This window comes from Lutra lutra, chromosome 18 (assembly GCF_902655055.1).
Source record: "Lutra lutra chromosome 18, mLutLut1.2, whole genome shotgun sequence".
Classification (NCBI taxonomy): Eukaryota; Metazoa; Chordata; class Mammalia; order Carnivora; family Mustelidae; genus Lutra; species Lutra lutra.
In genome coordinates, this window is record NC_062295.1 from 22,326,311 (window position 1) to 22,342,547 (window position 16,237).

Here is a 16,237-nt window from a genome sequence, read left to right on the forward strand (position 1 = left end):
GCAAGCTGGGAACGAGGCAAGCCGCTTCTCAGAGCAGGAGGCCGAGAGTGTGCGGGGAAGGACATCAAGACTTCAGAGGCAGACGGTAGGGCTGACTGGCGGTTGGAGTGTGGCCCCTAGTGGAAGAGCTCCAGGCCTGATTAAGGACTCCCCGGGCAGCCGGATGTCCTCATCAAGTCGCCTGAGTGAGCGCAGACATAAGGCATCAAAGCACCTTTCCCTACAGAAGTGGATTCCCTTAGTTCTCGCCAGTATGAGTGGCCGGCCAGGAAGCTCCTGTCCCCCTCAAGCGCATGAGTCCAAGACTGACCCCCCAAACTCAGCCCCTGGGAGGCTGAAGGAAACTGGGGGATGGGAGAGAGGGACGGCAGACAGACCACATGGTGAGAGGACCAGCGGCCACCACCCCCATGACCTTCACCTGTTGTCACATCCAAGCTGCCAGAGCAAGGACTGACCACAGAGGATGGGGTGGTTGACAGGAGGGAAAACCCTAAACCCCTGGGGCCCAGGAGGACCAGAGGGAGGCCGCTGAGTCACCCGAGCCAGAGCAGGGGGTTGGGGAGGGGGCCAGTTCCCATGATGGGAGAGGAGAGCCGAGGCTCATGAGTAGGGGGACCCCTGTGCTGCCCAGAGCAACAGGCCACCTGGGTAGAGGGGAGCGGCTGCAGCACCCACGCCCAGACTGGGGGACTGGGAAGGCAGGGGGGCTGCTCACACCCACTACAAACAACACTGAGGCCTCAAGGCCGCTGGCTCTGAACCTCTGGTCTGCTGACAGGGACAGTGGGGTCTGCAGGGGCCAGCAACAGCTTTCACTAATATCCACCTGCTGCATCCTGTGGGAGACTGGGAAAGGCCAGATATTACAGATGGGAGCATGGCTTATAGACTCACGGAGCCTTGGATCCGGAATCGAGTCCATTCTGGATATTCAAGCAGCCCTATCTACTGAGGGTCTAAAGTCTAAAATAAGGGCCAGAGGTCCCTCCTGCAACCCCATAGACACATGAGCTGCACCAGCCCCCTTAAAGCCACCTTGGAAAGAGGAGGGATGAAGGGGAAGGGATACCTTTTGAGACAAGACAGTTTTGATGGAAGTTTGACAAATTCGCCATGGACAGCCATGCAAGTTGTTCACTGTCCAAGAAGGCCTGGCTGAGGGGAGAGGTACCAGCTGAAATCGTGCCCACCCTCCACTCTCCTTGTACAGTGCTGCACCTGCTCGGAGGAAGAGAGCCTTTTGGAATTTGCACCAAGCCTGTCTAGAGTTTGAACTTTAACTGAACATTTTATCCGGAAGAGCCTGTTTTAAATCTGGAAAGAACGGGTTCTGTTAAATCCGCACATTTTTTCAAAACACATTTTTCCTGCCACCCGTTTTCCAGAGCACGAGGAGATAAGTTATAGAAGGAGGTACATTCTGTGCCCCTCTGACTCCGATCAGAGCACACACAGTACATTCTGTCCACCGCCTAGCATGTGTGTGTGTGCACTCACACACGCATATCCAAGTAAAGCCATGGGGCACACAATAGGACCCCCCACCCCCGCTTTCTGAAGGACGGGACTCCTGTGTTATCCATGCTTCACATCTAACCCTTGACCTGGCACCCGTCACAGTGAAGACCATCAGCAAATGTCCGGTGATCAGCAAGACCGGACCATAAATGACATGCGTCCTTGAACTGAGGGTGGGTCGAGGTGCATGGTCACAGCAAGGGGAACCTACACAGCCGGCCCTGGAGTCCACAATCCCCAGCCATGTAGAAACCCCAAGGAACCTTGCCCTCCTGGGGCCAGAGTGCCCAGGGCCTCCCGGATGTGCAGCCCCATCTGGATCACGGGCAAACCTAATTCTGCAAACAGCTCTCAAAGCCCCCAGGACATGGAGGACAGAGGAGCAGGACCCCTGGCTATGGAGACCTGCCGTACCGTGCGCCAGGAAGCAGGTCCCCTCCTCACACCCGCTGGCTTGACTCCCCACCACATCTCCAGACAAACAGGGCCCAGAAAGGGACGGGGTTGGGACGGGCAGGCACCATGAATCCAGGATGCACGGGGACCCCGACTCTGAGCTCTCAGCTCCCTGTTCTTCCCACAGCTCAGGCACCACCCACAAAGTGCCTCCACTCAGGTCTGTCACGAGGAGGAAAACAAAGCAAAGCAGTCACAGTGTCTCTGGCAGGGAACAGAGCAAGATTTGGAATTCTCCAGACTCTGGAGCCCTATGGACCTGAACGCGGACCCCAGCTTTGCCAGTGACTTGCTGTGTGGCCTTGGGCAAGTCACCACCTTCTCTGAACCTCGATATTCTCATTTCTAAGCTTTTGGTCTGAAGGCAGGGAATCCTAGGTGTGGGGGGGGAGCACCTGCAAAAGGGCAAAGCTGGCTGTGTCTGGGAGGCGGTGATGGCCTGTCTCCTCCTGTCTCTTCCAGCATGGAGGAGGTGGGAACCATTTTTGGAAATGCCACAATACAGATCATTAACGTAATAAAAGCCCCCAGAGCTTCCTCTGGGCTCCTGGCAGCTCCCCAGGCAGGCTCGGCAGGGAAGATTGAAATGCTCCGCACATCTTTCCCTGGAGTCTGAATTCGTCCTTCTTGAGTGCCCTTCAGAGGCTGGAACCAAGGTCGCTGCCACTCCTGGGGAACTCGGGAGTCATCTGCTTCAGCATGGGAACGCGGGTAGGGATGGGGAGGAGGCAGTACAAGGACCTCCTGGAGGCCCTGGGCCTCGGGCTCCACCTCTGTAAAATGGGGGTTGTGCCTTCCTCAGTGGCTCCAAGAATGACAGGGGTCCTCTCTCTTTTTTTTTTAAATTTTTTTTTTTTTAAGATTTTATTTATTTATTTGACAGAGAGAAATCACAAGTAAGCAGAGAGGCCGGCAGAGAGAGAGGAGGAAGCAGGCTCCCTGCTGAGCAGAAAGCCCGATGTGGGGCTCGAACCCAGGACCTGGGATCATGACCTGAGCCGAAGGCAGCGGCCCAACCCACTGAGCCACCCAGGCGCCCCAGGGGTCCTCTCTCTTGACGTCAGGGAGAAGACTCACGTCTGGATGAGTCTCTGGCCTCAGCTCCCCCGCTGGCTCCAGACACCACTGTGAGTCTGCGAGACGAGGTCCCAGATGAACCTCCCACAGTGTCCCAGCAGCCACCTCCACCTAACCGCCCTGGCGTGGCTTAGACTAAAATAACCACGGAGACCTGGGGTCTCCCCACATGATTCGCCCATAGGGGTGTGTGTTTTTGTGCAAAGAGGCTGCCACACACGTAACATGATCTTATTCCCACTGGGAGAAAGAGGTGTTATGTACGGACATATGTATGTAAATGCAAGGAAAGTTCTGGAAGGCCACCCACTGAGACATTATTAAATGACTTTGTAGATCTTCATGTTGTTTATCTCCAAGGAATATGTATTATTTCTGTAATAAAGGGGGGTGAACGAAGCTTATTTTTATTTTAATAAAGATTTATTTACTTGAGAGAGAGTGTGCTTGCATGTGAGCTGGGGAGGGGCAGAGGGAGAGGAGAACGGGAACCCCAAGCAGACTCTGTGCTGAGCTCGGACCCGAGGCGGGGTTTGATTCCACAACCCATGAGATCATGACCTGTGCTGAAATCAAGAGTCAGACGCTCAACCCACCGAGACACGCAGGCTTATTTTTAAAAAGAAAATCTACCCATTGCCAAAATGCTCACCTACGTCTGGCCTGTGTTTTACTTAAGTAATTTTTCAGCCCACCCTCAGCCCACCCCGGGCAGGCACCTGGCTTGGACTCAGCAGGCGCTTCTGGTGCTCTTCAGGGCCCCTGGGGCTCTGAGCCAGCTTTGGGCCTAACTCAGGAGGCCGCGTGACCTGTGTGCCCTGAACCACGCCACCCCCACCAACTCCAAGGCTGGAACCTATGAATTAACACGGATTTCTAAAGATGTTTCCAATGATGCACGCAGGGATGAGCGGAAAAGGGAGCCCTTGAAATCCTTCACTCAAGAGCTGTTTACTCGAGTGCTTTTCCCTGAGGAGCCCTGAAAAGTAAGGCCGCGAGTTCGCAACAGACACCCAGAAGACAGCAAATACCCAGAAGACAGTAAATCTGGAAAACCCTCATGTGCTCGACATTTTGGGGAGCCCACTGGGGGCTGAGCCCCACCCCCTGCCTTCATTCAGGTGGGGGCTACCACAGGGGCAATTAAGGTGGGCTCAGGAGAGCTCCCGAGGTGGCGGTCAGGGAAGACCTCTGCTTTCCTCCAGAACGGATCCCGGAGACGCCCCAGCGCCGCCAGACCACATCCTCCTGCGTGCTTGAGGCACAGAATGGGACGCTGCCTGTCAGCTGTGTGTCCCTGGGCTGGTCACGGCGGCGGGCCTTCGTCTCCGGCCATCTGTGCTGGTGCTCCAAGCCCCACAGAGCCAGATGCCTTCTCTTCCGGGACGAGTGAGAGCGGAAGTCCTGGTTTGCCCTGCTGGCCCAGGATGGCTGCTGATAGTGTCTGCTGTCACTCTAGACATCCTTGTATGCAAAGAAAAGCAAAACTGTTGGTCTCCCCAACCATTTCTCCATCAAAGCTTCACGGCAATTTGGCAATCTGCGAAGTCTCCAGGCAGCTCCCGGCTGCTGGCCTGCCTTCAGAGGCCGTCACCCCGTGTCCTCACCGGCTTGCCCACCGGGGAGCTCCTCCACACCCTCCAGGGACGAGTTCGGTGGTCACCATCCTCGATGAAGCCCCCTGATCCTCGGTCCTCCATCTGTTTTCCAGCCCCTAACCCCCATCACTGTACTTAGCACATCTCTCTCGGCAACAACCTGTCTGTCTCCCCATGGCCTGCAAAGTCCTGGCGGGCACCAGCTGCCTGATTAGCCTCGGAGTCCTTCACTTGCAACCCAGCACCTGGCTTAGGCAGGGATTCCGTAAATAACATTTGTTAAATTCAGGGCTGTCAATCAGGTTCCTGTCAAGGGCCCAGGAGTCAGCTAGAACCAACCACACCTTTCCTCACCCTGGTCCCATCCTCCCTGCAGAGATGTCACTCTGGAATAAATGGTGACTCTCGGAAATGGGCAGGAGAGTCCCCAAGATCCACAAAAAGCAGGGGCTGATATGGTCAAGTGATCTCAGTGGACCTGATCCGCTCAGACATTTTACAACTCTCAAGTCTGTGACTTAGCTTCTTCAGCATAGGAATCAGGCCCAGCAGGATCCATCAGAAGCCTTGAGGACACCTGTGCTGTCACCTTCGCACGGAGGAGGAGAACCTGCGGAAACCCACGACACAAGCACGGACGTTCACGGGCACAGATGCTCACTGCAGCACCGCTGGGGATCCGGAAAACTGTACACAAAGCGAGCGCCTGGAGCGGCCCCCGCCATTAAAAATCACGTTTTAGAAAAATGGTCACAACGTGATAATGAATAAAAAAGGCTGTAAGACAACACGAGCTTGAGTTCGCAGAGGAAAAAAGGAAAAGAGCAAAACTGTTATGTATTTGTACGTATTTGGGAAAGAAAATTCACCAAAATATTAACAGTGGTTTTCTCTGAGCAGTAGAATTAGATGACTTTTTTAGCTTTCTGCATTCTTCACAATATGTTAGGAGGGGGAAAAAAGGCAACAGAAAAGAAAGTTGACCCTCCATGGTGTGAGGCCGATGGCAGGCAAGTGGAGGAAAATGCTAGAAGTTGGAAGTGTTTCATCAGACCCCTTCCCAGAGCCAGCGGCTGTGCCTCCGGTGGATGCCACTGACGGGGACAGACTATCATGGCGGCCTGCCCGCACGCAAAGATGGCAGAGCAAGTGTCCTCTTCAGTGAAAACTTCGGTGTTGTCAGGACTGACCTAAAGCCTACCTGCTATCCATCTCTGGCCTCCCTGTCCTCTGCCTCAAATGCAGTCTCTGGGTTTGTCAAAGGCCTGAGAACATACCCCATTCCAGTCACACTCCTTAAAACCTGCAGGGTGGAGGGCAGGGGGCACTGCAGACAAGAGGGATGAGTGAGGGGAACCCACCAGGGGAGCAGCTCACCCAGCCTCTGCTTGCACACCTCCAAGGACTGGGAGCTCACTACAACCCACACAGCTGGGGCCATGCCCAGCAGTCTTGGAACAGAACCGCTGGGCCCACCTTATTCCCCGCAGCCTTCCCCCTACCCCCCAGAGTCCTGCCTCGAGTTCCATCCAAGGGTGCAGCTCTCTTCACCTCTTCCATCCGCGGGCATTCAAAAAGCCCTTTCACCAGCTCAGGCGTAGGCCACACCCGGGCCTTTCCGCACAGGCAGGTGAGGCGGTATTTATAGCCCAGGAATAATTGGATGCTAATTCCTTTCTGCAAAAGAGCGACTGGAGTTTCAATTTCCTCCTCTCTGAACTCTGAAGTGGGGCTAGCTGCAGCTGGGAGGCTGTGACTGACGTGCACACACGCACCGCGCAGGTACCCCTGCCCACCCCCAGCCCCCTCCCCCCACTGATGCTAATAAAGGCCTCAGAAGCACAAGCCATCAGACCCCAACTCCCTTCCTCCCCAGTTCTACCACCAAGCCAGCAGCCACCCTCACTGCAGGTGAGTGAGCCTCTTCCCGCCAGGGCTGGGTCCACATGACAACCCAGCCTCGTCTAGGGGCGCCCAGCAGGCTCAGTTGGTGGAGCGTGCAACTCTTGATCTCAGTGTTGTAGCTTAGCGCTCCATGCTGGGTGTAGAGCTCACTTAATAAAATCTTAAAAAAAAAAAAAAAAAAAAAGAATCTAGCCTAGTCCTGTTGGTCCGGTCACGGGGACTTTTAGGCAGGAGGAGCTGCTGACGCGACATCCCAGCAACTTCAGGACAAGCACCGTTGCCACACATGAACACGGCCGACAAGGCCCGGCTCTCAAGACACACCCGTGAGCCCTGAGTGCTCCCCAGCCCCCGACCTCTCCTGAGCACACCAGTCACCCAGCCCTCCCCGCTGCCGCTGACCTCCGGCAAGACTTTGGTCCACCGCCGGCCAATGCCCGGCTGGGTGTCTCGGGCAGTGTCCATTCTCTAGGATGATGAGCGTGAGCCCAGGCCTGAGGAGTAGGGGTGGCGGACCCTACCTGGCTCCAAGCCCACCTGTACCTCAAGGGGAACCGTACAGACAAGTCCCTACCCTCTGACTCTAAGAAACGGGGCCCTAGGTCTTCCTACAGCTTAATGGAGAGGCGGCCTAGGGGTCCTGGAGCGAGCCAGCCCTCCTCTGCTGGGCTTTCCCGCGGCCCCGCCGCAGGCCTTGTGGCTCACAGCCCTGCTCCCCACCAGGACAGCCCCTCCCCTGCACACTGGCCCCGGCGAGCTGAGTGGAAAGATGCTCCCTGACCAGCGTTTATATAACAACAACATAAGCATTTTATTTTTTCATTAAGCTTCTTAGTTTCTTAGTATCACAATGGAATGATGAGAAAACAAGAACAAAAACCCCACAAGTCTGCAAATCTCTGACGAAGAGCAGAGACTTCAAGGCAATCGGAGGGGAGGGCAGGAGAGGCTTGACAGAAGCGCCCCAACAGTTCCAGCATCAAGTCTCTCCGGGGCCGGCCGGGCCGGAGGTGGGGGTGGAATGGTGAGAAGGTGGCACTGTCATGAGCAGTCCTTGGCGTTTTGGCCTCATGGCTGACGTCCGCGGGCATGGCGCAGACCAGCCCACAGGATTCATGGGGGGTCTCCCTGGCACCTGGATGCACGAGCCTCTGCCTGCTCCCGATGCCCTGGGCACTCCAACCAGTGCTAAGATGCACCCTGAAGCCAGCTCGGCTGGGTGGGCAGCAGGACAGGAGCGTGGAGAGGGACGGGGCAGGCAGCGCTGTTCAGGGTGCGAGAATCCAAGGAGTGGCCGAGGCCTGTCCGGGAGCCATGTGTGGCAGAGGCGGAGGGGAGGCGGGTGGCAGCAGTGGGAGCTCGTGTCCCTTGGCGACAAGCAGGCCGTGCCTAGAGCTTCACGGTGCCGGGGGGCAGGCTGTCATTGCAGAGTCTGTAGTAACGCAGGTCGTTGACCAGCCTGTGCACGTTCTGGGTGAACGAGGGCAGGTCCTGGAAGGTAGGGGCACAGCTGCAGCCCAGCCCCACCCAACACCCCAAATCACCCAGCAATCCCACCCCAGCTACTTCGATCCCGGGGTGGGCCACAGAGGTCTGCAAATGCCTTATAGAAGTCAGAACTGCTACTCATTCACTCACCCTGTGTCAGCAACGGCCCTACGGGGGCAAAAGAACAGAAGCTAACACTCCCTGGGTGCCCACCACAGGCCAGGCCCTGCCCCAGGCCATCCGGGTGCTAAGCCACTCAGCTTCCCCACGAGCCTGCAACGCAGGTTTCATTAGTGTCCCCGTGTGAAGGGTGAAGAAAGCGAAGCACAGAGAGCTTCCAAAACTTGCCCCAGTTTCCACGGTAAGAAGGGAAGGGAACCCAGACTGGACTCGCCCGTGAACACGGGTATGTCCACCAACGCACAACTCTCCATCACCACAGCTGGCCAAGCCGTGTCCATAGACTCCTCCCCGCCCAGGGCTCCCAATCAGAAGGGACACCCCCGCAGGAGCCCACAGGGCTCAGACACCAGTGGAGAAGGTCCCTTGCAGCTAGAACCCCCAAGTCTCCCCCAATCCAGCAAGACCACCCCAGGTCCACCTCCTCATGCTTAGGCTGGGATCACTGGGGGCCAGACTGCAGGTCCAAATGCGGAGTAACATCAACGGTGCCTGCCACTGCCACGGGGCCTGTGGGACCCCATGTGGCTGGCGGTGCCACGGGAGTACCTTCTGGAAGCTCGCTGGTGGGGCCCCTCAGCATCTTTCCCCTGGCTAACTTCCCTTCTTCTTCAAACTCATCTCAAAGCCAGCCTCTGTCAAAGAGGCCCCAGACGGCTGAGGCCAGCCCCTCTGCTCCTCGTTCCCCAAGGGCCCGGGTCACCTGCATGTGGGCAGAGCTCATCGGCTCCGCAGCCGGAACCCCCAGCCAGGAGTCCCGCTTCCTGGCCCAAGCATTCCCAAGTTCTCTAACCGCCAACTACAGCTGAGCTTGCTGAACCTCCGCTCATCTGTGAAATGGGATTAGTAACAGGACCTCCCCTTGGAAGGCTGCTGGAGGCTTCCACGAGCCAGGGCACGTGAAGTGCTTGGCCCAGTGTCATCCACAGGGAGGCAATGTTGCCTGTCTTCCCAGCAAGGCTCCTCTGAAGGCGGGGAGGGGCTGGAGCCTCAATGCCCCCACAGGGCCGGAGAGCCAGCCAGTTTCAGGTACCCGTAAACAGATGAATGAAGGTGCAGGTTCTTTTACTTATTTTGTCCTCCAGAAAACAAACTAAAGAGGTGTCTCTTAGATCAGTGGCTCCCAAATGCCAAATTCCAAATGTCCTGGGGGGAACACAGAGTATGTCTCTGTACATTTAATAGGCCCCCAGGTGCGCTGATGCAGAACTAGACTTGAAAGCCACTGCTTTAAATCAAGAAGTTGACTGATAAGGACATCATTAGAAAGTGAGAGTTAGGTATCAGGACTTGGCCTCAAGAAGCAGAAGGAAAACTACCCAAGTAGCTACAGTGAGCTTCCAGAAGCTCAGGAGAAGACAAGACAGATCCCGGGGAAAGAAAGATTACAAGACAAAGGAAAACAGGAGCTGCTGAGTCTAAGAGAAAACTACGCTGGCTGACGCATATCACAGACGAGATAAGGAGCGAGCAGAATCTGTTCCAGCAGGAGCAGCGTGTCCGTCTGCACACGAAGTGGGGCTGCGGTCCGGCCACTGCAGCACAGAAGGCAAGGCAGGGACACCACAAGGATGGGGGAGAAAGGTTTCATTTTGCCACACGTCAGGCGGTGAAGGATGAAACAGATTCGTCCTAGGGAAGAGTTCCAGGAAGAGTCCAGCAGGCAAGTGCAGAGACCTAACGGCTGAGGAGGGCGGGTGAGTGCCCAGACAGGACACCCTGGGACAGGAGAAGCTGGGCGCCGTGGGACTCAGATGCACCGGCAACCATGGCTCCGTGTATATCCTGGGCCTCCGCCTCCCTAGCCCCCACCCCACTTCCCTGCCACGTTCCCTGGGCAGACAGCAGGGGGCGACAAGGGTCCTCCCAGGTGAGGCCCCGCTGAACCAGGAGGCCTGGGCAGAGCCCAGGGTCACATTCCTAACCCTGGCGGGACTCAGAGATGTGGCTCCTAAGCACCAGTCTTCCCAGACTACAAGTCTGGGCTATAGCAGCTCAGGACCCAGGAGGAAATGACTGTGACCGGGGGGCTGTGTGCACGATGCGGGGCAGGGAGCCCAAAGCAGAGGCAATCAGATGGACTGCTGGGGCCGGGGCTGGGGACTGATGGCTGGGACGAAGAATGCACTTGCTGCAGAAGCCCACACCGTGGGTAGGTTCGGCCCAGCGTCCAGCCACAGCACCGAGTCATTCAGGAGCCACCAGTGGGCACAGACCACACACGGAAGTGGCCTGCCCCTTCCTCCCTGAGCGGGCGCCAGGGTGAGAACCCACGCCTGCCCGCCCTTTAGCCTCGCCTCTCTCTCCTCACCCGATCCAACTTGAAATTCCGCCCCAGCACGTTTTTCTGATTGGCATCCACGCCGTCACAGCTGGTCAGAAACTCTGGGAGGAAGGCTGCAAAGAAGCCATCAAAGTCCACAGAGGCCATATTGTAAATGGCAATGCCGATCTCCTCCTGCAGCAGGTCGTGGGACTTGTGCACCAGGACCTGCAGCAGCACGTTCACAAACTGGAACAGCATGGTGGTCCGGAAGATCTTCTGCAGACAGAGAGGGTGGGCTGAGCGATGGTCCAAGGGCTCACTCTGCCCCCGAGCCCGTCCACATGCCATCCCGTGGCCCACCCTGAGCCCCTGAGGCTGTCCCAGAAGGCTGGGACTCCGCCCGCCCCACTGCCCCCTCCTTCTGAGAGAGGGCACTGACCTTGTGGTATAGCTTCTGCTTGGTGTTGAGAGTTTCCAAGTAGAAGAGATTTTGTTTAAATAGGTGGATATCCGGCTGGAGAAAGGACTGTCCGAAAGCCTAGGGAATAAGACCACTGTGTTAGGGGCAGCATTCAAAGCACCTCAGACCTGGCCCTTCTGGGGCCCCCACCCCACACCCAAAGAACCAGCACTCTGCTGGTTCCTCGGGCCCACTGGCAGAACAAGGGTACCCACGGCCTTAATGCCTCCGATCAGACCTTGGAATGTTCCTGAGTCATCTTAGCTCTAAAGCCCTCCTCCACTGGGCCTTACTTCACACATCAGTCTCACCTTGACCTTTTGTAATAAATATCTGGAACCCATTATGGATTCCACCTTTGAAGCTAGAAGCTACTCAAGTGACTAGTCAAATCTTCAGCAATCCCAGCAGACTCTGAAGCCTGCCTCCTGCCTTCCCTAGAGCCAACCTCTGTCAGCAGACCCCTGGGCCCTTCCCTCAAGAGACTCCACTCAGCTTCTGGGCAAGGGCGCCTCAGTGTGCAGCAGGCAGCCCCCCACCCTTGGCAGCACCGGACAAGGCAGAGAGACAGGCACGCATCCAGTACCCCACAGGCCAGCTGCTGGGCAGAAGCGAACTCGGTCTCACAAAACAGGCAGCTTCTCTCTACAGATGGAGACCAAAGCTCCAAGAACTTAACTACCTGCCCAGCTGCTCAGCGGCAGCACCACGCTCGGACTGGAGACTATGGAGCTTCCCCGTACACTAGGGCACCAAACCAAGGGACAGCCAGCCGAGGGAGCAGGTGGCACCCTCACGGGCCCTTCCCGCGCATCACCTGCATGATGGCGCTGAACTGAGGCTCGTTCTCCATTGGCTCCTCGGTGACACCCCGCTGGACGCTGGCCAGGACACTGGACTTAAAGAAGTGCCTCCAGTTGTGATGGAGCGTGCGGAAGAGCAGCTCAAACAGTTCCGCCTTCACGTCAGGGGAGGGGCGCTGCAGGGACACACAGACCTTCACAACGGCCCTTCCTGCAGCTCCAGAGCAACACAGACCAAGCGAGCCTGCGACCGGCACCAGCACGGCACCGCACAGCATGCAGAGTCAGTGTCCCGCCCACATGCTCAACTGGTCAGGTGCCCTCTCGCGGGCAGCTCAAACCAGGCATCCTCTCAAAAAGACACGAGGCCCAGATCGGGGCTGAGGGACCCTGTGTTCTTTTACTTTTTTCTAACAATTTTTTTTCTTAAGGATTTTATTTTTATGTAATCTCTACCCCAACATGGCGCTCAAACTCACAACCCCGAGATCGCGAGTCACATGTTTTACCGACTGAGCCAGCCAGGAAAAAAAGGCTACCTATTACAGAACAATCAGAAATATGGCTTTCCTATTTAGAAAGCAGCTGGTATGACCTGTCACGTCTTCGTCATGTAGTTCCTTTTCCCAGAACAAAGAATGCTGTTCCCAGCTAACCTGTTGATCTTATGCAAAACAAGTAAGAAGCTTTAAAAGCAGTTCTGCCCTCTGTGGAACAGGAGTTTAAAGTGCACCTAGAGCCATGGAAAGCAGCGGCAGAGGACTCCAGTGGGAGGCAGCGGGTGGGACTGGCTGCTCCCTGGGCCTGTCTCCGCTGTCACAGGTAGCAGGATTCGGGGAGGAGGGGATGGAGGGAGGCAGGCTCAGCAGTATTTTCTAACTGAACCGAAAACCTCCAAGTCATTGGAGGGCAGGCCAGGTCACAATTCTAGATGTCTCTGTAAAATTAAAACTGTAAGGCCCAGATAATATTTAATTCACTCTTGATTAAAATTAAATTGGGACCAGAGGGCACGAGCTCCCATGGCAGGAATCCTTACAGGACCCAAGCCTGTTTAATGATGCAAAGCAACTGACTTATTTAAGCCTTAGTTGGGGAATTACAATGATTAGCTCTTATTTAACTATCACATAAAACGTAGTTAAATCCACACCTATTCTGGATCGTGTCATTCTGAATGCCTGTTTTCTACGGAGGAAGAACGTCCCTTTAACAATAAAACCTTTGCACGGTCCAAGAACTAGCCTTAGAGTCTTGAGATCAATGGACGTTCTTACTGGAAAGTACATGTGTTACAGTGTTCGCTGGAGAAAACCACATATTCACCTAAACTGAGTGTTTGCCAGAGCAGACTGATCTCCCTCACCAACCAGCCTTGCTGTGCTTTCACTAGACCAGCTCGGATTAATCCAACCAATACAGAAAGACTGGACTGAAGGCATTCTTTCTTGGAAAAAATTATTTTTACAAGAAAAATAACAAATTAGCTTTAAAACAATGCGTTTTCTTCACTACTACATTTCCTCCCCAGGTGCAGACCGGAGGCAGCACTGGGGACCAGGCCCCCCCATACCTCGGCAATGATGGGATACACCTGCTCCATGCAGAGGGAGATGATGCTGGGGAGGAAAGGCTTGAACACCTGGCCAGGCTCCTGGACCACCACCTGCAGGATCTTCAGGAACTTCTCCACCACCCGGCAGCCAGTGCTGCCTTCGTTGAGGATGCTGTCGGCCAACTGTTCTCTGCAGACAAGGGGAAACGCGTGGTAGCCAAGGAAGCGTTTCTCTGCGGGCCAGCACGAACACCAGCGCTTGTGGCAAGTGAAGAGAAGGAGCAGAAAGCCCCAGGCTCTGTAGCCGGGGCCCCCCTACTTCTCGCTTGGGAGTCTGGAAACCACGGAGAGCAGGTGTGCGGTTACCTGGTAAACATGTTGAGGAAAGTCTGTATGATCTGCTCTGTGAAAGGCACGCCCATCTGTACTCTGAGGCCTCGAAACAGAGTGAGGAAGAAGCTCAGCATCTCGTCGGTCACATCTAAATGAAGGCGCAAAGCTGAAGGTCAGAAGCCGGCGTACAGGGTAAGCAGAAGCCGCGGCCCATGGCCGTCCTCTGACAAGCCGCACAACCATCTCGACCGAAGGCTTCCTGCTTGAAGAAGTTTCCCCAAAGCCCCCGGAGCCCATGATGGAAAGTGGGAAACCATCAGGGACATGCCGGGAAAATAGCTCTGGAGTCGTGAACCTCTGGCTGACCACAGCTCACTAGAGGAAGGGAAGGTCACTGGGCAGCCATCCTTACCGGCCGGCACCCAGCGTCACTTTTCTCCCTCTGACCACTAATCTGGGCACTTGGGTCAGGGGTTAAGTGGCTGAAAATGGGTAAGGTGGATAAGGAGGGTGTATTCAGGCTGAATGGCCCCGGCCCATGAAAAGGGATTAATCGCAGAAAATACTGGCTGCAGATCTAAACCATCATCTTGTGCAGTGTGTTTTGGCTCTAACCTCACACACTCTGCTCACAAGAGGCAATCTGGGAGCGCGTGCTGATCGACAAGACTCGTGCAAGGGCTCTCAGGAGAGCCAGGCCACGTGCACCGGGAGAGCCTCTGTAGGTGACACTGACGGAGGACGGGAACCGTATCAGCAAAGCCACCCTGCCCGCTAAGGAAATAAGCAGCACTCATGGGAAAAAGCTCTTTCCTCTCCTGTACCATGACCCCATCGCCTCATCCTCGCACATTTTGCACTGGGAGAAGGCAAAGACTTAGAAGTGCACGAGGCAAGATGCCCAAGTGATTCTGGGCCACACAACACAGGCGCAAGACCCAGGTGAGGGCTCCCGGGGTGGGGGGTGGGGGTGGGGGCTTGGCCCCAGACTCTCCATAACCAACCCCCACTCTGCCTTCAGTGTCAAGGCCCGCGCTACCCACTTGGGTGGGCTCTACAGAGCCCAGCAGTCACTCTGGGACTTGCGGGCACCCGCCACCACGGGGCCTGCCACCAGCTCCTACCTGACTGATGGATAAAAGCTGGAAAGAGGGCCAAGGAGACCTGCACGGATTCCTGCAGCGACTGGTAGCAGATCTGCCGGGACTTGGTGGACTCCCCAGAGATATTCTCCACGATGTCTTCCAAGACACTAAGTGTCTGGTGGATAATCACTTTGGCTGCAAATCAAGATTCAGTGTGTGTTAGGACTTTTCTGAGGATAAAGCAGGATAACAGGAAACATACGGGAAGGGGACATTTGCACAGGTATTTAGGGGACAGCTGCAGAAGTCTTGCTAAAAGAACATGGTTTCTCTTGATGGAGTGTCCTCTCTCTCTCTCCTCCTACATCCTTTTCTCTCTTCTTTTTCCCCTTTTTACCGCCAGGACTCGCTGGCCTGCCTACTCAGGTTTTTTTTTTTTGCCTCTCTTCTGCTTCTGTCCACCAGAAAAAGTCCAGAGAGAGAGGAAGGTACAGTGCGGCCTCCGGTTAGATGATGGGTAAGAAAGTAAGCCTCACAAGGGGACTACCCCAGGCGAGAGTGGACATGTGCACATCAGACTCACCATCAGTTCCAGGTCTACGGCTAGCGGGGCAGTCCGCACCGGCACCCAGCAGCACCGCTGCGGCTGCGGTTGCGCTTGGGAAGACGCCATCTGCACCCGGGGCCTGATGATACGCGTACGATGATTATCGTATGACTTTGTGTTATTAACCGCATCTACTCCTAACGAGACCCCGATGATGCCCCATGTAGCACCCCAAGAGAGCAGAGGCAGTGGTTGGCCAACAGCAGGAGCTCAAGACGACGCCGCAAGGGCCCGGCCCAGACGAGCCGCAGAGGAACGACAGGTGAGCACTAGCTGGCCCTACAAGTGGGGCAGGACCCCCGTCAGGGCACTGGGGACAGCCAACAGCCCCAGCGCTGCAGGGCTGCTGGGAGGAGGACAGACAAGTTTGAGAATGTTTCCAGCAAAGTGCCTGGGATATCAGAAAGTTCCACACAGGGAAGCTGCCGTCCTTCTCCAGCACTGGTGGAGCTGCCTCTCACCCTCAGACACAGGGCTTGCCCCCAGCTGCCCCCAGCAGGCCCCCGTGGCTCAGCCTGAGCTTGCCACTCAGCCCTGGCAGAGCTCCACAGGCAGAACCAGAGGCTGAACCAGAGCTGGGCTGAGAGCTGGCCTCCAGCTGGCCATGCTTCTGGGGCCGCCCTGGCCCCCCATGCTCCTCAGCCTCTAGGGGGCTGAAGCAGCTTCCAGGGAAGGTACGGCAGAAAGAATCAACGCTCTGGAGGTAGATGCGATCAGGTTTGACTCCTGACTCCGCTGCGTTCTAAGTTGCAGTTCCTCTTCTGAAAATGTGGAGAGAGAGATGACCCTACCTCACTCAAAGGATTTTAAAATAATGGCTCACAGAGGCACCTGGGTGGCTGAGTGGGTTAAAGCCTCTGCCTTCGGCTCAGGTCATGGTCTCAGGGCCCTGGGATCAAGCCC

The 16,237-nt window shown here is 56.0% G+C and overlaps 1 protein-coding gene across 2 annotated transcripts in view; it reads right to left on the reverse strand.

The window, feature by feature from the left end:
* Positions 1-7,343: 7,343 nt before the first annotated feature.
* XPO6 (exportin 6) overlaps positions 7,344-16,237 on the reverse strand; it is a 101,461-nt gene continuing 92,567 nt past the window's right edge. For both annotated transcript variants that reach the window (XM_047712671.1, XM_047712670.1), the window contains exons 18-24: positions 14,767-14,922; positions 13,676-13,790; positions 13,328-13,499; positions 11,769-11,930; positions 10,931-11,029; positions 10,537-10,767; positions 7,344-8,048 (exon numbers count right to left, since the gene is read on the reverse strand). In XM_047712671.1, the coding sequence (XP_047568627.1) occupies positions 7,947-8,048; positions 10,537-10,767; positions 10,931-11,029; positions 11,769-11,930; positions 13,328-13,499; positions 13,676-13,790; positions 14,767-14,922 (1,037 nt within the window). In that variant the 3' untranslated portion in view covers positions 7,344-7,946. The remainder of the gene's footprint in view (positions 8,049-10,536; positions 10,768-10,930; positions 11,030-11,768; positions 11,931-13,327; positions 13,500-13,675; positions 13,791-14,766; positions 14,923-16,237) is intronic.